The sequence below is a fragment of the Belonocnema kinseyi genome, chromosome 10 (assembly GCF_010883055.1).
Source record: "Belonocnema kinseyi isolate 2016_QV_RU_SX_M_011 chromosome 10, B_treatae_v1, whole genome shotgun sequence".
NCBI classification, from domain to species: Eukaryota; Metazoa; Arthropoda; class Insecta; order Hymenoptera; family Cynipidae; genus Belonocnema; species Belonocnema kinseyi.
The window spans coordinates 113,781,401-113,807,775 of NC_046666.1; the positions used below are offsets into that span (position 1 = coordinate 113,781,401).

Below are 26,375 nucleotides of genomic sequence, written 5' to 3' on the forward strand. Positions count from 1 at the left end.
AGTGTCGCTTCTCTTTCTTTGTTGCCGGCTTGTTCTAGCTGTGGTAGAGTAGGCGTTCCGCTTACATAGCCCCTTTTACGGAGTAGTTCAGCATGGTTTCGCCGACATTGCTGCGAAAAGTGCGATAGCTCCGGGTGTTTCTCGCACCACAGAGGATGCAGCCGTGCCATGTAACCCCGTTCACGGGCCACACTCGCATCGTAGCAGTCCAGCAAGTCGTGATTCAGTCGCTCCGTCCACCCAAAGGTCACGAGATCCCGCCGATCCATCGCACTGAATCCATTTTCATTGGCTCCCCCAGCTATAGATTGGTCGGCATTGTTGGCCGACCCATTGTCGGGAGCCCTGCGCGTTCTGTTGTTTTGAACCGCACTTACTACAACTATGTTTGGTGTTGTCATTGTTGTTCCCACGAGAAGCTAGGGAAAGGGGTTCGTCCATCCTTGTAGAGCCCCGCATGCAAGGATAAGGCTGCTTACTCTGAGAGGTCGCCCGGTATCCCAGAGTCACCGTTCTAGACACTTCACCCAGGTGCCATTCAGCTTTCGACACGGTTTTCACACCTCCGCTAGGCGGTTAATTCCTTCGGGACCACCCCTGGACAAATGTCCGCGACTGCCTATTTATTTTTGTAACCATATTCAGCAGAAACCCTTGGTACAGGGACCCTCTATCCGCAACCCGAGGACGCGTTCGGTGGCTTTGTCATAAGCCCTTCGGTTTGATTCTAGAGGAACCAAACCGAACCGAATGGTTCCGATACCTGGAATCGAACCCGAGCCTATATATATATATAAGATTTGGAATAAGGACAACCGCAGGATTTCACCGGGAGCGGGTGCTAATCTGAAAAATTGCACCCGCAAGTGTTTTAGCATTTTGTTGACGCGTAGGGATGCTTTTCAGGCAATTAACGAGTGAAAGCTTGGCACCTCTAAGAGCGCCGATGACAAGGACGATTAATTTAACAGAATATTCCGGATACAATCGTTGCAACTCCCTTATAAGGTCACTATACCTCTCTTTCTTTTCATTCTCCTTGGTTATGATGTTTTTGTCAGCTGGTGCCGAGAATTCGATAACGAACATGGTTCGCTTCTTGAAGTCAAAAAGAAACATATCTGGCCTCGAGTGTGCAACAGAACAATTGTCGAGAATATAAAGTACCAGTACATACGGTATATATATATATATATATATATATATATATATATACTCAGCGGACATCAATCCACAGGGTCTTTCGTTGAATGGAATCGTTCCAATATCAGCTAGTTTAAAAATGGGTCTATCTCAACTTACAACTTAAAGTTGTGCTACGAAATGAACTCAAAATCTAAATGTTATTTTCTACTATTTATAAAAAATGGAAACTTAAACTCAATACGGGGTCAGAGGTTGTATTAGAAGTTGTGGACAGGTGTTTGAGCATCGCTTCTTCTGCGTTATCCTTCCTTGTGGAGAGCTTGAACTAGAACGGCATCTACTAGTGGGCGTTCAGGAGCCTCTTCCTAGGCCGCCCTCAAAGGCCCATGCCGACTTTTCTGATCCAAGGATCTTCGATGATCCACGGCCACTTTGGGGGCCGCCCTCGGCCGCATTTTTGCGCCTGAGGTTCTTCGTCGAGAGATTGGTTCAACGGATCTGTCTCGGACCTTTTCAGAGGCTGCCTCTACAGCATTCCTGAGATGCAGGGACTCGCAAGAACATGATTAGCAAATCTGCCTTAGTTCCTCGACGGTTAGGATAAAGCAGCGGATGTTGGGTGCCTAATGACGCAGTAGATTTTAACTCGATTGCAAGGGTGACTCTTAGGGCAATCTGTGTACCAGGAGTACCCATTGAAAGTCACAAGTCGTTTGCATTTGTGACTCTTAAGGTGATCAGGGTTGCAGGGGTACCCATTGGGTATTGCAAGTGGATGGTGCGGGCGACTCTTGGGGTGATCTGGATAGCAGAGTATCCATTGCGGATCAAAACTCATTCTCGGCGCTTGAATCAGCACGGAGGCTGAACGTCAAGAGGGGTCTGATCTGGTAGCAGGAGTTTATATTCTGTTCGCTAGCTGCACTAGAAACTGGCGAAACTGATGTTTCGACCTGGATTTCCGCTAATAATGATCTGATCTTGATTAAAGCTCTATTCTTGTCCTCAGTAGATAGCATCCTTAGCTGTCGGAAAGAGGGCCACACAAAAATGGGCGATCTTGCAAAGATCTTCAAGCTGGAATTTTTCTTCCATGAAGTATAATGCTCTTGCACGCAGCAGGATAAATGTAAATTGTTTTTAATTTTAGTGAGATTTATAAAATTTAGAAAGTTTGTCTAACTACAAAAATTCCGATATTTCTAAAAGTATATCTTATAGTTTTTAATTGCATGTAGAGTACATATGTCAAACATTATGTATTTACTGACAAAAATTTATGAGATTTTTCAAAAGATCTACATGGATACTATTCTAACGATATTTTTTATTTTTCTCCGTTAGTAAGGCACATATATCGTCTTATTGGATATGCACCGATACAAAAATAGTTAGTCTGGTGTTCCATCTGTAGTCGTTGGACTGTTCCAACATCTTTTCCAGGCGACAGGAAAGTCCGCTTTTTTCATGTAGGTTACTAATAATTTACAATTATCAAGGATCATAAGTACAGTTAGAGTATTATATATTAAATATATACCGTCAAAGGTATTTCTCAGGACTGCATTTAAAACATATAAGGTGTAGTAAAATCTCGTGTTTCTACGAAGACCAGCTACAATAGTAGGACTTTGATCAGTAACAAATATGATGAGCTTGATATCCCATCGAATTTTCCATGCTTTTGAAATTCTTTAATAAGTTCTTTTCTTAAGTTCTGTCCAGTTTTTGCCTTTTCATCTGGAAATTTTGCTGTAAAAAGGACGAGATTTAAGAATCGAGTCAGACTAAGGTTACAGTTAAGTGCGAGTTGCAGTTATAGCGATCCTCCTACATGTCTGTAAACACAGCACAACGCCTTGCTCGTTTTGCTACTAATGTCTGGAACAACTTCTGCTCTCTTCGATTTTGCTAATTCTGCCATAGTTCTAGATACGCTTGTGGGGCGTGGAAGAACTTAAAGTGCTGACATTTTTTCTAATTTAGCCCGTATATTTTAAAATTTCTAAGCCAAGGCGTGAAATCCACTTCCACCTAAGGTTTCGAAAGATCTTAAATATTTCGTACAGAGTTCCACACATTTATTCCTTATCGTGGCTTTCACACTAGCTGGAATTACAAATTTTTGCAGTGAATCCAGAATCTTGTCACGTTGATTCCTGAGTAAATGAGAAGTCCCAGATTGTATCCCTTGATATAAATAGATTGCAGGACATTTCATATATTGCACGTAACCTATACTTTTCTTCGACGTCTTCTCAATTATAAAATTGAAACGTTTCCATGCTTTGCTTTTCCCAGATTCTGGTTTCGATAATGAATAAATTTCGTTTTTTAACTTTGTCCTCATTTCATCTTTAATAACTTTCTTCGATTTCTCTGGTGAAGTTTCGTTGTTCGCATTTCGACTACCATCGTTTTCATCATTAACAACACCATCTAGATCATTCATCTAAATAATTAAATTCATGTCTACTATAACTTCAGATCTAAAAAAATATCTTTTCTTCCACCAATTCAAAGAAAAATTGGTTTTTAATCCAAAAAGGTTTGTTTAATTTTAATAGATAAAAAAATTCACTTTTCTCAATCCAACCAATTTTGTTGATCCTGTAAACATTCTTTAGGTATTTGTTTGATTTGAAACTTTAAACAAAAGTTTAAAAATATAACAAGCATTTATGCAATAAATGCTTTGTTTTGTAACGTAAATTGAATATTTTCTTTAGATTATAATTATTTCAAATCCTGCAGAATATTTTCTAGCGATTTTTGTAAATAAATGTAACGGGCAGAACCAAGATGGTCTTTTTATGCGGGACGGGCTGAAATCGCAGTCTGAATTCATTTGTTTGGAAACGGGTGGGATTGTAGCTTTTTTTAGAGCCCGTGAGGCGGGCCGGGCTGGGCTTTTAGACTCGTCTAGTACTGCACGATTGCACGAGAGGCCCAGGAGTAGTAGCCAATGCTCTGGAAAGAAACCCTAGAGTAGATTTCTAGGGTTATGGGGGTGAAATTCAAAAAGTACTTTTTGATTCCTGTTCTATACATAATTGAGGACCTGGATGCAATGGCGTCCTAAAAATTTATGTCGCTTAACATATTTGGCCCCTGTGCAGTGTTTAAAAAAACACTACCCAGGGGCCAACGCTGCTTGGCGAAATAAATTTAGTGGACGTTATTGCATCAAGACCCTCACTTGTGACGAGAAACATTGACGGTCAACTTGACATATCTAATATAGACGACTTTTAATACAATGTATAAAAATGTCTCTCTTCTAATGGGAAATACGTGTTAAATTTAATGGGGTTTCGAAACCGGTAAATATGATTTTTTTTAACAATAAAAAATACACATTTACTTTTTTTAGATTCGATTATTGGGGCGATGGGGGGGGGGGGCGTAAGCATGCAAATTCGAGAGAGAAATTACGATGCATTTATGGACCACTCCTGTTAAGAATTATTATGTTGTTTAGAAAGCGTGTTACATGAGTGAAAATAATGTTTTAAATTATATTTTTAATTATTGTATCAATATTAATACGAATTATATCCATTTATGTTAAGTATATGATATTTTTATTACTTTAAAACAAAGTATATTATTTAATAATAATTTTTATTAACGAAGAAGGGAATTTTAAAAAAAAACCTAATATGCAGAAAATTACGCCATGTACAAAGTTATTAGAACAATCAACTTAGTTTTTGAATTAAAAGTTTGCCAAGTCATTCTAAAAGATTTAAATATTTAAATGATTTACATTTTTTCAACTCCAGAAATTTTAAGAATGTATTAAAAGAGAAACTTGGCAACATTATTATTTTTTTAAATGAGAGAAATTCTCCAAAAATTTACACTTTTTCCTTTTAATTCATTTTCAAAATTACTGCAATTTTTAAATCTATTAAGGCCATGTAACGAGTGTGCCAGCTGATAAGGGCAGTCTTGAGATCAATATTCATTTACCCATATTGAAAACAAAAGTTTAAATAATTCAGATAAAACATCTCGCAAAATATTAATAAATATTAAAGTACCGTTTGTGACAATGCACAGAGTGCATGCGCTAGCACACTCGCTGCGATAGTGCTGCTCTGACACAGCTGATACGTATGTCAGATCAAATTCGTTCGTTTGCATTTCAAGTGCAAGCATTAGTTTTTGCATTATTTGTGCATAATGTTCGTGAGCGATTTTTGTTGTTTTGTCCCACTTTGATAAATATAAACCTCATAAAGACCATTGACAACAGTAAAAATTGCTTGCATGGTTTTACGGCATAATATCTCATTCCGTGTGGGCGCAAGTTAGGAAAGAAAAATCGAGGTCCAGCTTTGGTCACGCGACCCTCTCGTTACATGGCCTTAAACTTAAAAACTTAGATATCTTTTAGAATTACTTGTCAAACTTTCATTTCAAAAACTATGTTGATTATTCTGATAACTTTTTACTTGACAAAATTGCATCCAACGTGGATGTTTTAGGTGATATATAGATATAACATAATTATATTGTTTTACCGTCCAATCCTGATAATCTTTGCTGTACCATGATGCTATAACTAACTCACTGCGATTTTTGGACATCTACATTGACATGAGAAGAATTTTTTACATATTTCTTTCTTATTTTGCGTAGCATTTTTAATACATAGACTTAAAAACGTTACTGTGGGTAGACTCATATCTTGATCACTTTTATTTTTTTTTTTTTCCTGTAAATAAAAGACTTTTTATTTCAAACTAACATTTAACAGTATTTGTTGAACTTAATGATAATACTATTGTAGTTATGGTAATATAGCATAGGATATCCCGGAATTAATTTTTGTTTGATCTCGGATGTCATGTCAATACTTTAAATGGGTCCTCCATATATTATAATTACAAGCAATAGCCAAACTTGCCGAATGTGCCCATTTTTAAAGCAACATTGTAGTCAAACTTTTAGTTTTGTCGGAACCCTCGTGAATCTCGCTTTACGACAATCTCGAATTGGAGTAGGTTGTGAATTCATGTAAATTCGTAAACAGTAATATATTCATCAAATTCGGAAAACATTTTTTAGGGGTCCCCTTCATTTGAATGTGTCAATCGCATTCGTAAAATGTAACCAACGCGGTAGGTCTACGCGATCCGTTGTCGCAATGTACGTATCTATGAGTCCCGTAGCTCAGTTATCGTTCTCTTGACCAGTGTCAGGTTCAACAACGCTACGTTTTTCCTCGGAGGATTTAGCTTTCCTCGGCGACGGTTCATTGTTAGCCGGGATACACAATAGGAATAATAGAGATAAATCACTTCATTTTTAAATTCTTATATTAGCAACTTAAAAGTTTTCAATTCGAAATTTGTAACTTTTTTGCTATTACGTATATCTAAAATAGTTCTTGGGAAGTAAAATATCAATGTTTTTATAAAACATAATAAAATTTGAATATCAAACAGAAGCGTTATTGTCCGCTAATGTTTAGTTTCTAAGGCGTTTTTTACGTTAACTTCTATCGCAAAAATCCATAGAAATTGGACTCCCAAATTTTTAAAATGTTAATTTTTAAATTTAAGAATTTTTTCTTTTCAATTTTAAAATCCATTAATCAAACCGCTCAACAAAGAAAGCTGGCAGTGCAGCAGGTACTGCCACGAGATTTTGGCTCCACCCACCGTAACAGCTAGGCTTGCCGCATGGCAGTAGTTTGCCAACCACTGCTCTGACCTTATACATTTGGAATCGCGAGTTCAAGTCTTGAGGCATGCAATTTTTATTACTTTCTTCTTAATGACCTTGACAACTAACTAAGGCGCATTAACACGCATTCAATTCGTGTTGGCTCAATTCGTTTTAACGAATAAGAAATCAAGATTCGGGCGAATTAAAAAATGTCAATTCGCCCCAATCAGTTTTTTTAAATTAGTACACTTCTTTTCTGGTCCCAAAAGACAGGTCAAGTTCGATAATCTGTCTTTTAGAAAATATTTTGTAATTTTTAAATTTATTATTATTGTTAGAAATCAATCATAATTTGTCTCGAAAATTGATTTATTATTTCTTACGACACTGCTAGATTTTTTAACAGATTAGTAAAATTTATAAACGAAATTCTATCTACCAAGAAAACTCTATCCACATTTAGCAAATACGATTGCAGCCCTGGACTGCCGAGCTGTAAGGCAGACAAAAAATCTAGAAATATGGGACAAGGTACATGTTGCAGATGAAGGTTTTAAGTATATAGATACAGATTTAAAAAAATTTTAGTCGCTTATCGATTATTTCCTGGCGAGTGAGAGATGAGAAAGTACCATCATCTTGCTAAACCTCAAAATGTATTACAAAAATTCCCTTGACTTCTGAATATCAAATATGAAGTTTCAATGAGAAAACAGTTGCGCTTAAATGTTTACAAAATTATTTTCTTTTTCGGAAAATATACAGGGCTTTCCAATTATTATTAGTGGAACGGCACTCACAATGGGTATGTGTGTGACAGAAAGACGCAGCTGTCGGAGTAGCAGTAACGGAGGCAAGGTCTCCAGCTGTGAGTGTGGGTGCTTTGATAATTGGAAATACCATTGCATTTTCCGAAGGAGAAAAGTTTTTTTTTTATTTAAACGCAACTTTTTTCTTATTTACACTACATACACCCATTTTCTAAATAAAAAATGCGCAATTTTCTTCCCGGATTATCTCCGTACGTTCTTTAGTTTCGGAGATGACACCTCACTGCTCTTTTTTTATTAACTTAATAACAGATAATTATTTCTGACGGTAAATATTACCATTGTGGACAGAAAGGTACCTTTATTTGGTATCTGCACAGAGAATTTTTTTACTGAAACAATTACTAAAGTAGGTCACAATGTAACGATAAAAGCAATGATTTCAATATTTTAATACAGTAATAGTAAGTCAAATGTTTTTTTTTTTACATAAGCACAATTTTCAATCAACGCTCGTCGTATGAACACGCAATCTTAGTGTTTTTTAATATGCTATTGAAAAAAGCACATTAAAAGTTTTACTCATTTACGCTTGGTGTATTTTGAGTCCCATTTTGCAGTCAACTCCAAAGGTGAGTTCGTACGAAACATTCCTTGGGCCATTGGCTTTTTATACACACCAAATTTTGGATCAACATCCAGTGTCGATGGCGATGGGGTTATTTTGAATAAGTCCGATGTGGGAAGTTATCAGCCACCGTTAGTGAGCAGTTGTGAACCACACATTTTTGTACTTTTTTTAAGGCGTTAGGGTATTTCGATTTGAGTGGCAAAATGTCAAACATGTAAAAATTTCGAGTGAAAAAACATCATTTTAGTACTCTTGAATCTCACTGAGGCTGATTTTGTAGGTGCAAACAACTACAAAGAAGTTTGACTGGCAGCTCCTGAGTGGTGCCAAAGTTGACTGACAGCCTGTCAAACATGTCAAAAATTCGAGTGAAAAAACGTCATTTTAATACTCTTACAACCCATTGGGGATGATTTTTTAGGTGCAAACAACTACCAAGAAAAGAGTCCCGGTGGCTCAGACGATAGCGCGCCAGGCTTTCAAACAGGATGATTGGGGTTCGATCCCTGTGCCGCTACCAATGGAAATTTTTCTATGTACTTTTACGGGGGCTTCGGTGGTTCGGAACCCACCTTAAACTGTAGGTCCTCTCAGAAAAAGCTGATGACTTACCAAGAATAAGCGGGCTCCGTGCTGGGGACCAACCTTGGGGGTCGAAGCTGATTTTGAGAAGACTAGAAAATGAGTCAGCCATCTCCTTGCGCTTAGAAGCTCCGTAAGGGCGCGACCACACGGGATGGTCACTGGACGCTTTCGAGTAATGTGCATACACACACATACACTTACATAACACACCAGGGCAATACTTCGAATCTGTGCGTCTAACTGATGACCTCGGAGGAATCACTGTCCCCCACCCTAGCCTGCTACGGAGGCTTGCGGATTGCATAGTTGGCGAGGCTCACTTGGTTTACCAATGACAAGAAAGGGCGTCCCTTGCTGCGCGATGGTTAGGCCTGGCACCTGAGAGGTATAATCTCAGAATGTTGGTAACAACGGAAAAGCCGCCGAGGTCCAAAAACACTCGAAGCAGATGGTTGGATTCGAAGTACTGCCTTGAGACAAAACACGGGTATGGCACAATAGGCTATGCAGCTTGAGTGCAGGCTGCCAAACAAGTCAAAAATTCAAGTGAAGAAACGTCATATTATTTTTTTTACAATCTTATCCTTTCTATATATACAATTATTTACAACTATTTAAATAAAGTCTTCTATCTAGTTCCTCATTTCTATTTCCTGCAGTAGCGCAATTTAGGACTTATCAGCAAAAGAGTGAGCGCGCGAACGAAAGCGAGAGTGCAAGCAAGAGAGAGCATGAGAACGCAAACGCATCTTATTAGTCTACTTAACTTTTACTTTACCATTGCTTACAATATTTACGCTTTTAATCTAAGCGACTTCCGTTTCCTTTTTCTTTCACTTTTTTATAACTCCATTTACCTTTTTTCACGTGCATTCTTTCATTCTCTCTCACTCGCTCCTCTAGCACCCTCCAACTCCTTCATCCATTCTTCTCCTGATCCATCTTCCCCTAGAGTCTTAATCACATTTTCTTGCCAGCTTCCTTTATCTTCCATTCCTCTCCTACATCCTTCCCATGCATGTTCCCATGTTTCCTTCTCCCATTCACATATTCTACACTTTTTGCTCTCTTCTTTTTTCCAGTACATCCCCTCCCTTACCTCGTTTTCCAATCTAAATCTTGCTATTCTGGTCCACCTTCTCTCTCCCCATCCCTTTTCTAAATACTTTGGCACCCCTTCCTTTTTCATCATCTTATACCATTTCTTGTATTTTCATTCCTCAATCGCCCCACATCTTTCTTTAATTGTCTTTACCTCTCCCTTTTTTCCAATTCTTCATAGTTTACTCCAGTCCTGTCTTCTATTCCTCTATCATTAAAGAACTCCCTCCTCTCTTCTTCCCATCTCGTTAATTCGATCGCCCTCCCTGTCCTCTCTTCTACCTCCATCAAACACTTTCTCGCCAACTCCCCTCCCTTTCCCTCGCACAGCTTCTTCTCAAATTATATGAGCTCTCTAGCTGTATGATCTCCATTCGTTTGGAAGATATATCCCAAATATTTATACTCTTCGACTTCTTCTAACTTTATTCCTTTCCATCTCCCTGTCCATTCTTTCTACCTTCACCCTCCTTTTCTAAACCTCATTTTCTTTATCTTTTCTACATTTACATTCAGCTTTTCCCCATCTAAGTACTTATCTAATCCTGTAATTAATCCCGCCATTCCTTCTTCATCCTCTGCCATCAACACGATGTCGTCTGCGTATGCCAGTGTATATATCTTTTCCTTCCCTAACCTAACTCCACCCAAACCCTTTCTCCTCATTTCTTCTTCCAAGTCTGATATTAATAAATTAAATAAAAGTGGGCTCAGAGGACACCCTTGTCTCACTACTTGCTCTCCTACCTTCACCCTGCTTTTTGTCTCTCTAAAAATTTCTGATACTCTCTTTATTAATCCCTCTCTTATCCCCTTTTTTATCATAACTTTTTCTATTTCTCCTTGGTCTAATGAGTCAAACGCCGCCTTTAAGTTCACGAACATTGCTATCATTGTCCCTTTTAATTCTCTTATTTACTAGATAGTTCAGAACATATATGTTGTTCATTACCCCCATTACTTTTCTAAACCCTGTCCGTTTCGGTGACTCGATCTTTTTTCTTCAACTTCTATCTTCAATCTCTCCGACAAAATAGTTACATATACTTTATACAGTGTTGGCATCAACGTCACCCCCACTATATTCTTTAACCTTCTCTCCCTTGCCTTTCTTTACTATTGGTATAACTACTCCTTCTTTCCATAACTCTGGCCACCCCTCTCCTCTCCGTACTCTATTACACATTATCCATGCCCATTCCTCTAGTTCCTCCCCTCCATATTTCCATACTTCATTTGGAATCTCATCTATACCAGGTGCCTTTCCATCCTTCATTATTCCTTAACTACTTCTTTCCTTGAAATGTCCTCTTCCTCATCTCTTTCTCTACCATATTTTCCTCCCTTTACAACTTTTCTCTCTACTCCTCCTAGCAAATCCAAAAAATATCTCTTCCATTCTATCATTCAAATATCTTGGTTTACTCATTTTCTTTCGCTATATACTACCTTTCATACCTCTTATTCCGTCCTAGCCTTCTCCGCCTCTTCCTCAAACCTTTTATTCTCTTCCTTTTTCTTTTGATAATACAACCTAGTATACTCTTTCTTTTTTTCCTATATTCTTCCCCATCACTTTTTTCTTTTCTCCACTTTCTTAATTCCTTTCTGACCTCTTTTTTTTCTCTTTGCAGTCCTCATCCCACCCACTTCTATTTCCCCCTTTACTAACTTCATTTATGTTTGTGCATTCTAATCTTATTTTTACTTCTCCTATCATTTTTCCCATCTCCTCGTCCACATTTCCCTCTTCCATTTTGATATTTATTTTTTCTCTAAACTGTTCTTTTCCTTCCCATGACCAATCCCCTTCTCCTACACTTTTTACATTTGCTCCCCTTTTACTCATATTACTACTGCTTTTTTATCCCTTTAATGTCACTATTAAGGGAAAGTGATCCGAATCAATACATTCACCTACCTCTAGTTTCTTAACATTCTCTCTTACCTCATCATCCATTGTCACATAATCAATTACCGTTCCCCTTTCACTTCCTGAGCGTGTATAGTCTCCCTTTTCATCCCCTTCTATATTTCCGTTTAAGATAATTCATCCCAACTCCTCCAAGCACTTCAACAACTTTTCTCCCTACCCATTTAGTACCATATCTTTAGATTTTCTTCCTCTCTCTTCTCCCTATTCCCTTCCTCCTCTATCTCCTGTTCTCGCATTGAAATCCTCACCTATTATAAGCCTAATCTCTTCTTTACTATGTTTAATTTTCTTTCTTCCCTCTCTTTTCTTTCTATTTTTGTTCTATTTTTCTCAGCCTTTCGATCTCCTTATTCCCACTCTCGTCCCCACCACAATCCCCGTTCGAGCTTTCAAGTTTCTTCATTTTAGTACACTTGAAACCCATTGTTGCGAGCTGTGAATTTCAGGTAAAAAGTCTGCCAGTCAACTTGGTCTCCACCGAGAAGCTGCCAGTCAAATCTTTTGTTAGTTTTCTCCATTCAAACAATCATTCCCAAAGGGGTTTCAAGAATACTACAATGACGTTTCTTCTCTAAAGTTTTTGGCATGTTTGACAGCCTGTCAATCAACTCTGGCACCACTCAGGAGCTGTCAGTCAAACTTCTTGTTAGTTGTTTGCACCTAAACAACCACCCCCTATGGGTTTCAAGAGTACAAAAATGAAGCTTCTAATTGCCATCCTGTCATTTTTTTATATGTTTGACAGCCTGCCAGCCAAACTTGGCACCACCGAGAAGCTGCCAATCAAATTTTTTGTTAGTTCTTACCAGTCAAACAATCATTTCCAATGGGTTTCAAAAGTACTAAATTGACGTTTTTTCATTCGAATTTTTGACTTGTTTGGCAGCCTGCCAGTCAACTTTGGCACCACTCAGGAGCTGCCAAACTTCTTGTTAGTTTTTAGCATTCAAACGATCATTCCACGTAGGTATGAAGAGTACTAAAATAACGTTTTTTCACTAAAATTTTTGACACGTTTAACAGCCTGCCAGTCAACTTTGGCACCACCGAGAAGCTGCCAGTCAAATTTTTTGTTAGTTCTTAGCATTCAAACAACCATCCCCCGTGGGCTTCAAGAGTACTAAAGTCACGTTTTTTCACTCGAATTTTAGGCATGTTTGACAGCCTACCAGTAAACTTTGGCACTATTCAGGAGCTGCCAGTCAAACTTCTTGTTAGTTTTTAGCATTCAAACAATCATTCCACGTGGGTTTTTACCAGTTTAACGATAATTTGTTGCAAAATGCACCAACAGCTGTTAGTCAATCAACGAATTTCGAACTGTTCACTATGAAAACAAAAGAATCTGAAATTTTAGTGAGTACTAAAATGATGTCCATAGAATTGTCGCGAGCTCCCGGACTACGAGAAGTCAAAAGGAGCGATGAATTGGCTGAAAAAAATTGTATTAGCCTAGGAAAGTGAGCTTAAACATGATTTGGATTTCAAAGAAAAAGTCGTTCAAAAAAATTATAATGAAAATTAAAATAAAAATTATATTGTGTGCGAGCACAATATAAAAGTTCGAGTATGTCTAGAGTATACCTTGTCTCATTTTAGTATATTTTTCACAGATTTAGGGAAATGTGTGTCCACGTGGATTCTACCCCCCCCCCCCCCCCCCCCCCCCACCCCCAGGTTCTATTCGTGGACAAGCGTGGAATTTTGCCATTCCCCCTTCCCCCGAAAGTGTCCACGTGGTATACGGATGGCCCCTAATATGCATCAATATTAAAAAAATGGTATTTTTCTTGTCTTGTCTTAATAATTTTTTTGGTTTTTTATTTTTAATCTTATTTTTCACGATTAAAAGAAAATGTACTATTTCTGTCTCCAAATTATTCATAAAATATTTGTAGATCCTTTTGAGGTGAACAAATTTTGTCTATTATTTTTTTTCTTTCCTGGTGCCGTTTTCCAAAAAATTTAACTTATTTATTTTTCTATTTTGAAGGTTACTTTTACGACTAAAACAAAAACTACGCGCTACATTAGTCATGACATATTTGTATTATTTTTTATCTGATTAATGTTTAAATTTTCCGGTATACAAACGATAATAATAACGACGACTACAGACACCGACGTAAAAATGTTTTTTCTGACCAGGGGACCATTTTTAGACAATCTTATAGGGCCTTGAAAAGGTAATGTCTTCCTTGTATTGACTTTCTCCCATATCCCGCTTTATTTGTTTATCTTTGAAGCTGACATGTTTTAAAAATTGTAGATAAAACGAACACAGGCATTTAACGCACGCTCGAGCTTTAAATTTAAATCTTCAATTAAATCATCATATACTAAACAACCGTAATCAAAGCGTGGCAAGATTATACTTTTAAGCAAAATTATCCGAATGTCGGTAGGTAAAGAGTACTATTCCTATATAGTTGTTGCAGAATACTGTATGTTTTCCTCGAGATGCTCTTTACCTGTTCCTTCCAGGACAAGGTACGGTTATAGAAATGCTATTGAAGTTAGGAATGAGTGAAAAAATCGTCGGTTCAAACTCTGTACCATAAAAAGCATTGGGTGGTTTATAGAGTACTCATACTAAAACACTGGCAGAAGTTGACTTCGCTTCAACAAAGAGAAACTCGGTCTCGGTTAAGTAGCAACTGGACTCACTCTAACTACAGTCCCACTCAGACTATTATGCAGAAAAAAAAAACCCCCGCCACACCTTTTCTCGTCTCTGTCTCTTCGAAAGAGTGAATAGTTATTTTTTGCAGTGAGACTTAAGGGTATAATCGGGGTTAATCAGGACGCAGAAACAGCTATTACATGGTAGGAACATGTACTAAAAAAATGTTTGAATTCTAGAAAATGTGCCAAGAGATTTTAAGAGAATTAAGCCTAATTTTATATAATTATTCTAAATAAGATTAATAGAAGGTATAAAAAAATTGAAAATGTTGAAGGTATAATTACCAACGGTCATCAAATATCGAAACAATAACATTACACCATTGTGTTTCCGTTCCGTAGATAGCCTAATTACTGTTAAAATCGTTCTATGAGTTGTAGCAGTGACCGTTGAATCCTAGACGTGCCATCATCCTTTCGACAAAAGATCTTTCCTCCTGCAATCCAAGGATATTTAATCTTCTTTTGTCTCCTTGAAGGGCGTCAAAGCCTCACGAATGAAAATAAGACTTTTATTATTAACTATCCAACCAAGATTGGTCGTAGAGAAGTATCGTACTTTTTTCCACTGCTCGATTATCATATCCCTTAGCAGCTGTTGACGGAATTTACAAGTGATGCGACATTCAATTTAAGAATTCCACTCATGCTGCTTGGTTTGGAATTCTTTAAAAAGGTTTTTATTCTGTTCCTGCGCCTGCATGGCCGCTTCCCTCGTGCTTGTAATACAGCACTGTAAATCCCCTTGATGTATCCAGGCGACAGATCCACAGCAGTAACATGGTAGGAAAAACAATTGTAGGTAAAGGTTTATCTACCTGATCCTTACCAGCAGGATCGATATCTGCGCTAGAAATTAGCAAGGAGCTTCGATTTAGGCTTGAAGAGGTATAGCTAACATTTGGTGATTTGCAGTTCACGCAAATGAAATCAATAAATCCCTTTTTCAACTCATCAAATAATTTTTATTGATAATCCGACTTTAACGCAGGCTACGTTACTAAATATGCCACACTTTTTGCAGGAAACAGCGCCCAGTGATCCTCTGGAGATAGATTTATTTCACTCCGGGAAAGCACCCATCGTTAGATATACGTATTACTGGTTGAACGAGAGCTGCCGCATTCAGAAACGGGAAAACAGTCTTACCCTCCGTCCGACACCCGGTTCCAGCCAGACCTTTTTCGTTTTTAATCGTTAATTAAATATATTTTTAATGCAGCTAGCGACTTATACTCACAGGTAGCATCCTAACATTTTATTAGCTATCGATTTATAAAAAAATCATTACGAAAAAGTTCTCAAAACGGATGTTATAAGGACATTAAAAAAGTACACCTTCGGACTGATACATGGGCCTGGCTGGACCCCTATACATTTTATATGAAAACGTATGGGATATGATCCATTTTTATCATTCTACCTGGCTTTCCTGCCTTTCTTCTAGTAAATATCTATCCTGACTGCCTTTTCTGTTTACTAAGCACACACCCACATATGTATTTACACTCATCGCTCTTAATTTGACCGGCCTCGGGGGTACTCTTGGCTGCTGATCTTACTCATAATAATTTGCAAGATTCACAAGTCTTCTGGCGTACAGATGCTCTGGCCATTTTCCAAGCTTCTATGTCTTATATAGGATTCCTTGCATTGCAAAGATCCGATAAAGCTTCCCTGATGGAATCAAAGTTTGGTGGGCATGTGATTCAAAGAAAAAATATGCATTGCAAGGAAAATTGTACACGGGAAAAGCTTAAAGCGCAGAGCGTGAAGTAAATCAAGGCCAAAATGTATTGCTACAACTCGCGAGCTGATACAGTAACAGTGGCCGAACACTCGTGGCTGACAATTTCTACACAGCATTGGAAGCTGCTAAGCGACTTATAAATCTTGGTTTAGCATACGACGGCACCGTTCGATCGAACAAAAGATTTCTTCTTGAAGAAATAAAGATGAGTGCTTCTCGTACTGTGCTTTCGTCCCTTTTTGAATTTCATGCAAATTTGGTTTCGATTTGTAGCTACGTGCCGAAAAAGAATAGAAATGTAAATTTACTTTCCACCGATGACTATTCAAAACATCGTGAAAGCGAAGCAATGAAACAAGAAGTAATTTTGTTTTATAATGCAAATAAAGTTTGCTTCGATTGCATGTACCAAATGGTTACCCATATCACAACAAAGCAGCCAACCAGACGATGGACCTATGTTTTCTTTTGCAACATATTAGATATTATGGCATTAGCAGCTTTTTGTATTTGGAAGGAAATCGATAGACTCCATAAAAATAACGCAAGACACAACTTTTTATCTTTGCTATCCAACACGTTGGTCCTTGTGAATATCGAAAATTCAATAAAACACATTCACGCCATTTAACAGTTCACTACTCGTTTGGCTATTGAATCGTTTTTTGGCAAAAACATTGACCTTTCAGTCAATTCATTGGTTCAGCATCCAAGCGGCGCCGATATACTCACAGAAAAGAGAGAGCATATACTTGCTTTAGGTGCATTTATGAGCACCAATAGGAAAGTTCTTATAAATAAAAAAGGTTTACCTGCTTGAACTAAAAATGAGTGTGAAAGTAAGCCATATTTATATACAAATGCATGTAAATGTATAGGGGTCCAGGAAAGTACCATGTGTCGGTTCGAAGGATATTGGAATAGCTGTCGGACGGAGGGTTAAGAGGGAGTATGTTCTAGCGAGTAAAAAAAAAAACAATTTTTTACATTTTTGTAGAGATATGGTTAAAGTAAATTTATTGTCATATTTTACACATTAATAAGTAACATTCGGAGAACATTTTGCAAATTTTTATTCAGATATTTTTAAAAAATAAGCCGGCGACGGAGCATTATCAAGGACGCCTGTTCAAAAAGATGATTTGCGGTGCCAACTGTAGCTCATCTTAGAATTAACAGACATCAAAAAGCGAAGAAATTTGGTTAAAACATAATTTTTTACACCCCCTACGGAGTTTTTTTTCAATTTTTGGTGGTAATTTGAAACAAAAATAGAGGTGTTTAACGAAAAATTTCGCTATTTAGTAGCTTTAAAATCTCTTCAATGTAAAAAAAACGACGCAGGGGGAGGTATTTTATATGTAAAAAGTTTTTTTTGTAAAAGTTTGTCCAAATACACTAAATCATGGATTCCAGCTGTATAAAGCGCATTTCCTCTATCAAAATTTACAGAAAATTTTGGCCAATATTATTACAAAATTATTGCGCGACAACTGTTTGGCCGAACGAATAACGCGCTTTTGCATGCTTTTTCTCCGTCGAATGGGCGGACACTTAAAGGTTAATAGCTTAGAGAGTTTTTCTCCGAAAGCGGTCCAAAAAAGCGTAGGCTTTGGACTCACTCCGTCTGCTTGCGAGTTCGATTCCCGCCTCGCACTCTAGAAGGGCCTCGGCGACCCATGCGGTGAACACTAGTCTAACCAGGGAGATGCTCATCTCTGGAGAGTCGTGGGACCGGTACCTCTAGAGAAAAAGGATTTCTCTAAGTACTTAAAGCTGTTTTTGTTGGTGGTTCGAAACCCACCTTAATCTGTAGGTCTCCATCCCACCACCAAGTAATTGTGTGAGGAGTGTGTAATGGAATAGGGAAGGAGGTGCAAGAAAAGTGTAAACCCTTAGGGGACACATTAGAAGCAAAACATATACAGGTTGTCCCGAGAGTTATCCTAATCCTCTTAAGGGCGGGTAGGATAAAAAAAATAAGTCAAAATGTCTCATTAACTTTTTGGGTCCGATACGTATTTTGGGACTTGTAGGACTTTCAAACTGTATGTAAGTGAGCCGCTTTTGTGACATTGTGCGTGCATAGAGGCTAGTGATTATCAGCACCACTTGTCCTCTAGCACCAAGTTCAAGATGTTCGAGGTGTACAAAAAAGCGAAATCTAAGCTCTCTTGACAAGTTCAAACGTTTACCAATTGATTCATTAAATTATTAAAATAAAATCAATTGCACTTTCAGCAATTTATATTTAACTGTGCACGTGCCCAGATGGTATTTGTGCAACTTTACACGTGCACAATCGTACGAAAAATCTTACTTCGGAAAATCGAAAACAATTTGCAATTTTAAAGTGTTTCATCCCATTGATTCTTTTATCAACTTCGTGCTCTCGAAGATGATGTTCAGAAATCCTCAGGAAACCACCTTAATGGTGGCATGTGTCTAAATTGGCCTCTACGTGTATTAGGAATATTTTTACATCACATACTTACGAAAATCTAAAACTTTCCATAACAGTCAAGTAAGGTCAATATAAATTTTCCTGGAAAAATTCTAGGATTTCTTGCCATATTTTATACAATCATCAAAATGATTTGCCCCAATGATTTTTTTAAACTAAAGGAACCGGGGGATGATGTTTCAACAACCCCCTCCCAATCACCTCTACACATCCCAACAATACTCTAAGAAAACTTAGATCGAACTGTAAATGAGGGCCTGAGTGGGGGTGTATGAATAACAGCCTTCAGTTTACTGAGTTTATAAACAAATTATAAGGACTTTGACCAGAATTGAAACTTTCAGATTTCCATAAGAATGTTATTTATAAACACCCATCATACACCTGGAGGCATGTATCCTGGTAGGGCTGGTTTCCTGAGGATGTGAGATCAGCCCCTGGCTGAAAGAGCTACTTAAAAATCAGTGGGGCTAATCAATTTGATGATCGTGTAAAATTTGGCAAGAAATCTAAGTATGTGATATAAAAATATCTCTAATATGCCTGGAGGCTAATTCCGACACATGCCTACATTAAGGTGGTTTCCTGAAGATGTTCAAACATCATCTTCAAGAGCATTAAAATGAAAAAAAAATCATTGGGATAAGCCACTTTGAGCATTGCAAAATTTTTTCGATTTTCCGAAGTGAGTCTTTTCGCACAATTGTGCACGTTTACAGTTGTAGTGGAGAGTACCCAAATATGAGATACCAACTCTTGGCGTGATTGTCGGAATTCTATGTACTGAATTTAAAAGTAATATAGGTCATTTTAAAGGAAATTTAGTTTGTCATAAGAAGCTCAAATAAAAAATTTTATTAAAAATTTTTTTTATGCTGAAAATACAAAAAATGTAAAAACTGCTTTTTCCAAACTCGTCAAACTATTCTCATAATATGAGATACACCAGGAAATAGCTAACAAAATGCAAAATAAATCATTATTTTTAATGAAAAACTTCATTCTATGTTTCCGAAGTATAAATGTACTGCTATTTAGATATATTTAGTTTTTGCAGTAGTCACAAACATTTTTGTAACCAATTTCTCCCACGCAGCCACAGTGTTATGAAAACCACAGGTATCTCATATTATTTGAACCACAACGTGCAACTATGCACTTACTATGCCTGACCTGTAAAATGAAAAACTTCAACACTATCAATATTTTCCTACTTAGTTAATCAATCCCCATCACTCCAGACAAACTTTACTGCTAAATACATATTTAATGAATAATAAATAAGGTTTAAAGAATTCACTTCCAAGAACTCGACCACCATCGATTTCACAAAAAGTTCGCCTATAATCTTTAAGAGGCCCAATGAAAATTGGACTATACCATGAAATTACTCTTTCTTCAAGGGCTACAAGTAAGTGATATAACCAACAGAGTGGGTCTCTTAGTTTAGCTGATACCCCGCTTTCTCATATTACGAGAATATCTCATATTCGAGTACTCTCCTCTATAGATGCCATCTAAACACGCGCACAGTTGGATACAAATTGTGGGTAGTGTAATTCATTTTATTTTATTAATTTCATTAATCTATTGGTAAAAGTTTGAACTTGTCGAGCGGGCTTAGATTTTACTTTTTTTTACACCTCGGCATTTTGAAAAACATTTATACATTTTAATTTTTTAAGCATATGTTCTTATTCAGAATTTAAATGCGCATATTTTATTGCTCTTAAAAAAAGTTGTAGCTCTTCGTTTGTGAAATAATTACAACACACTCGAATTTTGAAAACTAAAGAAATCCCCTATTTTTTTACTTTAACTTGCTTCAACTTGCTCTAATTCACAGAATATTGAACATTTTTGCTACCAATTTTGGAGGAATTATAGTTCAAAGTATACTTTAAGCGGTTAAAATGTTTAAACTTATTTGCTTTTTATAGAAAATTGTGAATAATGTTTTCCTGGTGAAGTATATAAAAATGGTTCCAATATTTTCAATCGTAAAGTTTATCGACGTAAGTTTAAGCTATCAAAAACTTCCAGCGGGTAAAAGGTTCATTACAATCCATAGAAGTTTTCTAGAAAGTTTCATTTTCTTTGAACAAAGTGTTAATAACCTACGAGTGTTTTATTCTCTCGAGCAACACCGTGAACACATAACTTAGAGGCAGCGTTTAGCTGCTGGCACGGCCATCTGAGGAAAGTTGAAAAATGGTATTTTTCGACATCAATTTCTGTGTTTTTTTACAATAGTATAAGGAATTATTTATAATATTAAATATCAACTTATCCATATTTGTATGTAGATCATAGTTTACCAATAATAATTATACGTACATATATATGTATATGTACATGTTTTTCTTTTAAATATTTTTCTTGAAATACTTTGCAAACATAGACAAGACCAAGACAGGAAGGAAACTGGAAGGAAAATGTTCAAAAATTAAAGCGAAACAAGGCAATTTTGTTACACAATAAAAGTACTTTCTATTTCTTATATTATTATTCAGATGGAAAATTATGAGATTATTTAATGAACTAAGGCAATTTTTAATGGAAATTAAAACATAATAATTTCATTTAAAATCTCCTTAGTTCATCAAATGATCTCATTACTTTCCTTCTAATTAAGATTATAAGATAGAGAAAGGATTTTTATTGTATTATTATAAATAATTCCTTATGTTACTGTAAAAAACACAAAAAATTGATGTCGAAAAATACAATTTTTCAACTTTCCTAGATGGCAGTGACTAACCAGCTAAAATCCGATTTTGTTCAATTGAAATAAAACTTCCCAGAAAACTTCTACGAATTCTAATAGACATTTTACCCGCTGCAAGTTTTTGATAGCTTAAACTTACTTCGATAGACTTTGTGATTGAAAATATTGGAACCATTTTCGCATACATTAATAGAAAAACATTATTAATCACTTTTCATAAAAAAAATAAATAAATTTAAACTATTCCACCACTGAAGGAGTACTTTGAACTATAATTCCTGCAAATTTCTAGTAAAAATATTCTATATTCTGTGAATTAGAGCGAGTTGAAATGAAAAAGGAAGAATTTATTCAGTTTTCAAAAAAAATATATATATATAATATTATTAATAATAATAGTTCAATAACGTAGCACAAACTGCGTTAGAGGTGCAAACTCTTGTATGCTGTGCAGTTGTGGCAACCGTTAGAACGTTGGGCCAGAAAACTAGGCCTGCAAATGCAGTTTTTGTCTCAGCAAAGGATCAAGATCCACCATGGAAGATCAGGTTGGATATGAATGTCAGCAAAGAAAGGTGCAAATTAAGTCGATTAACTCAGTATAAAAAAGGAAATAGAACCAGAAAGCTTATAAACCATGTTACTAAAATCATCCACCCTCGGCACATTAAGACATTAACACCAGCAATATTGGATGATATTATAGACTCCCAACGACAGAGACTTGATGTTCTTACTACTAGACTGCGTCGGTACAAGAAAAGTAGTTCAAACTGGAGGAAGCAAGGGCAAGCAATAGCCCTGAAATGCAACTGACAAACATCACAGCTTTAGATGTTTCAGCGGTCTTAAAAAGGGAAAGTGATTTGAAAGGTCCGGTCATGGTGCACAACTGCTGGAGAATGACATTCTTACAGAAAAACAAAAGGATGTTGTAAAAACTCGCGAGGCTGTAAAGATTTAGTCACTATAGACGCTGTTGTCATGACACAAGCTCGTAAGCATCAAAGGAACTTACACATGACATACGTTGACTACGAGCAAACGTTTCCTTCCGTGCCTCATTACTATTTACTTGAAGTCTTAAAAATTTACAGAGTCTGCCTACGTATTACTGACTTTCCAAGCCATACGATGAGGCTCTGGGGTATAAGAATCAAGTATTTTGATCATTGACAACCAAAGATAACCAGTTCTATACGCTTTACGACGGGTATATTCCAAGGACACTCCTTCAGCGCACTATGGTTATGTTTAGCATTGAATACCTTGAGCAAAACACTAAACAGCATGTCTCATGGATTCAGAATTCATGATGAGGATGATCATCAAGTCACTCATCTTCTTTACATGGATGACTCTTAAAAGGACTCTTAAAAGAATGGATGCCCTTCTATAACTACATTCCAATGTCCCTTTTAGAAAGCGAAGATTACATCTAATATTGGGATGTTACTATCCGAACGGATCATTACATTCGGGCCAATCGATCTGACATCGTGATGCGAGAAAAAAAAGTTGGAAGTCTAGATCATCGACATTGCTTGTCCGCTTAACCTAAATTTGAAGTCAACCTATACAATCAGGATCCACAAATATAGCGAGTTAAGCCATGAAGTAAAGACCATATGGAGGAATGTGAACAATCCATCTATTCAGTAGGGTATTGGCAGCAGCTCAGAAAGCGGTTTTATTAAACACCTGTCGCATTGTAAGAAACTTACTTGACCATCAGGAAGCGAGCGACTAAAAACCCGTGGAGTGGCAGATGTAAGTAGCTAAGTAATCAAAATCGCTTTCTACTGAGATGCCGTTCACAAGGATACCTTCCCGCACATATTATTAATTTACAACCTAACATTGACTTTAATAATCCTAAATGTAAAAGTCGTTTTAACAAAAACTGCCTAGATTTTAAAATTAGAATTTTGAAATTAGAAATCACGAATGTAAATTTTAGCATTAGAAAAGTCAAAAGCGAGATACAAAAAATAGAAATGAAACTCCTCAATAGTTTGAGCTCACCTGGGGCCCGCGACCATTAGCTTTCGCGCTTCAGGCTCGATAATATATTTATCTCTCGTATTAAAACAAACGTAATTTCATTGTCCCATTTAAAAAAATGCGCATTCTTTACAAAAATTTTGTTATTAAAAATTGTATTGCAACTTTTGTCGTTTTTCCATGAACTGAATCTGCTCATTTGCAATGTTTTTTAATGATTTAAACTTTACACATACGGTCTACTGAGCAGTCATATGTATATTAAAAATTTGTTACAAGGACAACCGCAGGTTTTCACCGGGAGCTGGTGCTAATCTGAAAAATTGCACCCGCTCTCAGCGAAATCGCGGTAAAATTTCAGCCACAACCAAGTCACACGACCGTGAGATAGGTGGTTACAATCTGTAACGGAATCAATACGACAATCCAGCAAAAGTTTCGTGGACCCTGAGAATACGGTGCGATCCAAGGACTACCGCCTTCTGCATTTTTCCCGCAAGTGTTTTAGCCTATTGTTGACACGCGGGGATGCTTTTCAGGCTATTAACGAGTTAAAGCTTGGCACCTCCAAAAGCGCCGATGACAAGGGCGATTAGTTTAACAGAATATTCCAGGTACAATCGTTACAACTCCCTTATAAGGTCTCTATACCTCTCTTTCTTTTCATTCTCCTTGGCTATGATATTTTTGTCAGTTGCTGTCTAAAATTCGATAACGACCATGGTTCGCTTCTCGAAGTCAAGAAGAACCATGTCTGGTCTTGAGTGTGCAACAGAAACAATTGTCAAGAATATAAAGTTCTAGTATATGCGGCACTTCCCACTCTCGACAATTGACTCGATTTCCCTAGGAGCGTCTAGAGGGGTGATATTAAGGTTAATGCCGTACGAGTGACAGAGATGGTAATAAAGCACTCTTGGTGCCGCATTGTGCCTTTGGATGTAGGTCGTTCCCGCATGAGTTGGACAACTAGATAGTATGTGAGCTAAATGCTCGGGGTGTGCATGGCACGCCCTGCAGCTATCATCGGGAATGTCTTGGCTCAAAATGTGGCGACGGAATGTTATGGTGGAAATGACACCGTCTTGGCATGCCAAAATGAAACCCTCCGTACCAGACTTCAATCCGGGCGGTTTAAGGAAAGCAAACGTTAGCTCACACGACATTGACTGATCCTCCACATTTCTGTGGAAGATACCGCGCATCCTCTTATCGAGGAACTGTTCACGAAAGTTTTTCTCTTGTGCTTTCTTAATCCGGGCTTTCAGGAGTGAGTACTCGAGATAGATAAGATTTGATGCATTTTGCTCACCCCACATACTAAAGTTAAGTCCAAGTGTTTCAGCAGCCTCCTCTGCTGCTTTGTACAGAAACGCTCCTTTGCCCACTTCTTCGTGATTCCTGACCATTTTAAGAAGAGGGTCTTTTCCATTTGCAACTCTATGTGCTGTACCCAGAATAATCCTGTTGTGAAGACATTCAAGACTCAATATTCCGCGACCCCCTTGACGGCGTAAGATGTACAGTCGCGGAACAGAAGACTTGAGATGCATGCTTTTATTCATGTGCATAACCTTTCTTGTCCCGATATCAAGGGATCTGAGCTCGTTCTTCATCCATGGAACTACTCCAAATGAATAGAATACTGCCGGGACGGCAAGCATGTTCATTGCAGATACTTTGTTCCCCGCCGACAGTTCGGAAGACCAAATTTGCCGGATGAGCGGTTTGTATCTGCTTCGGAGAGTATCCTTTATAGATGTAACATCCGAAATGCCGGTCTGTGGCACACCCATGTATGTATAAGTCTCTCCAGCTCAAATGTGTCGTATAGCGCTTCTATCATATCGTATAGCGCTTCTATCATATCGTATAGCGCTTCTATCATATCGTTCGACAATCCCTAGAGCTAGATGTAGTTGCTCTTTGTTTTTAACACAGATCTTAAGATCGGCAAAAGAGGAGTGGGCTCATGGTGTCGCCCTGAAAGACACCTCTTTGAAAGGTGACCTTGTTAGTTGACACACGATTTTGGCCAGATTAAGCTTTCCAAAAGAAAGATGATAAGTCTATGGGAGATCGAATCGAGAGCTTTCCGATAATCAATCCAGGTCATCGATAGGTCATGCTGGTTAGAATGCTGCATCTTTGCAGACACATCTATCGATGAGCAGGTTCTCCCAACATCCAGGTACGCCTCTCTTTGAGCCTGGTTGTTCATACATTTCTTGCCACACAGGTTCAATTGTCCAAACAATCCTATCATTTAGGATAGCCGTGAATGTCTTATACAGTGTGTTCAGACAAGTGATTGGCCTGTAATTCTTCGGGTCAGCTAAGTTGCCTATTTTCGGCAGGAGTATTGTGCGCCCTTCCACCAACCACTCCAGAATCGGCTCTTCCGACTTGAAATATGAGGTGAAAATATGGGCCAAATGCTGATGGGTTGACGGAAACTTCTTCCACCAGAAGGTTTTGATACAATCTGGTCCCGGTGCGGAATAGTTCTTCATCCCTCTTAATACTTTTTTCACCTCCTCAGTAGTGATGGGTGGGCATTCTTGTCCACATGTTACCAGGGCATCACACAGCTAATTGAAGCTATTCATATTTTCTGAGTCTTCGTCCAGTCTATGCTGCACTTCGTAGACTTTTCTCCAAAATACTTCGACCTCCTCTGGTTTGGGCGGGTGGTTGACAGTAACTGAAGTGTCTTGGAAGAGTCGAGAAGGGTCAGAGAGAAACTGTTGTTTTTCTCTGACCCACCTCTCCCTCCGCTCTAGACTTCTCTTAACGTCAGATAGTATCCGTATTCTCTCAACAATATGCTGCCTGATGGTCCGCAGCTTTGACTTGTTAAGTGTGTGATAACGGGTCCGGAGTTCGCGCGCGAACT

At 37.6% G+C, this 26,375-nt stretch overlaps 1 protein-coding gene across 3 annotated transcripts in view; it reads right to left on the reverse strand.

Moving 5' to 3' along the window:
* The window catches only part of LOC117181399 (glycoprotein-N-acetylgalactosamine 3-beta-galactosyltransferase 1-like), a 165,225-nt gene that overhangs the window by 131,595 nt on the left and 7,255 nt on the right, over positions 1–26,375 (reverse strand). For 2 of the 3 annotated variants that reach the window (XM_033374016.1, XM_033374015.1), the window contains exon 2: positions 5,676–5,869. The exons of the other annotated variant lie outside the window; for it this stretch is intronic. Coding sequence is in view for 1 of the 2 variants with exons in the window: in XM_033374015.1 (XP_033229906.1) it covers positions 5,676–5,706 (31 nt within the window). In the remaining variant the exon portion in view is untranslated. The remainder of the gene's footprint in view (positions 1–5,675; positions 5,870–26,375) is intronic. 3 annotated transcript variants of the gene reach the window in all.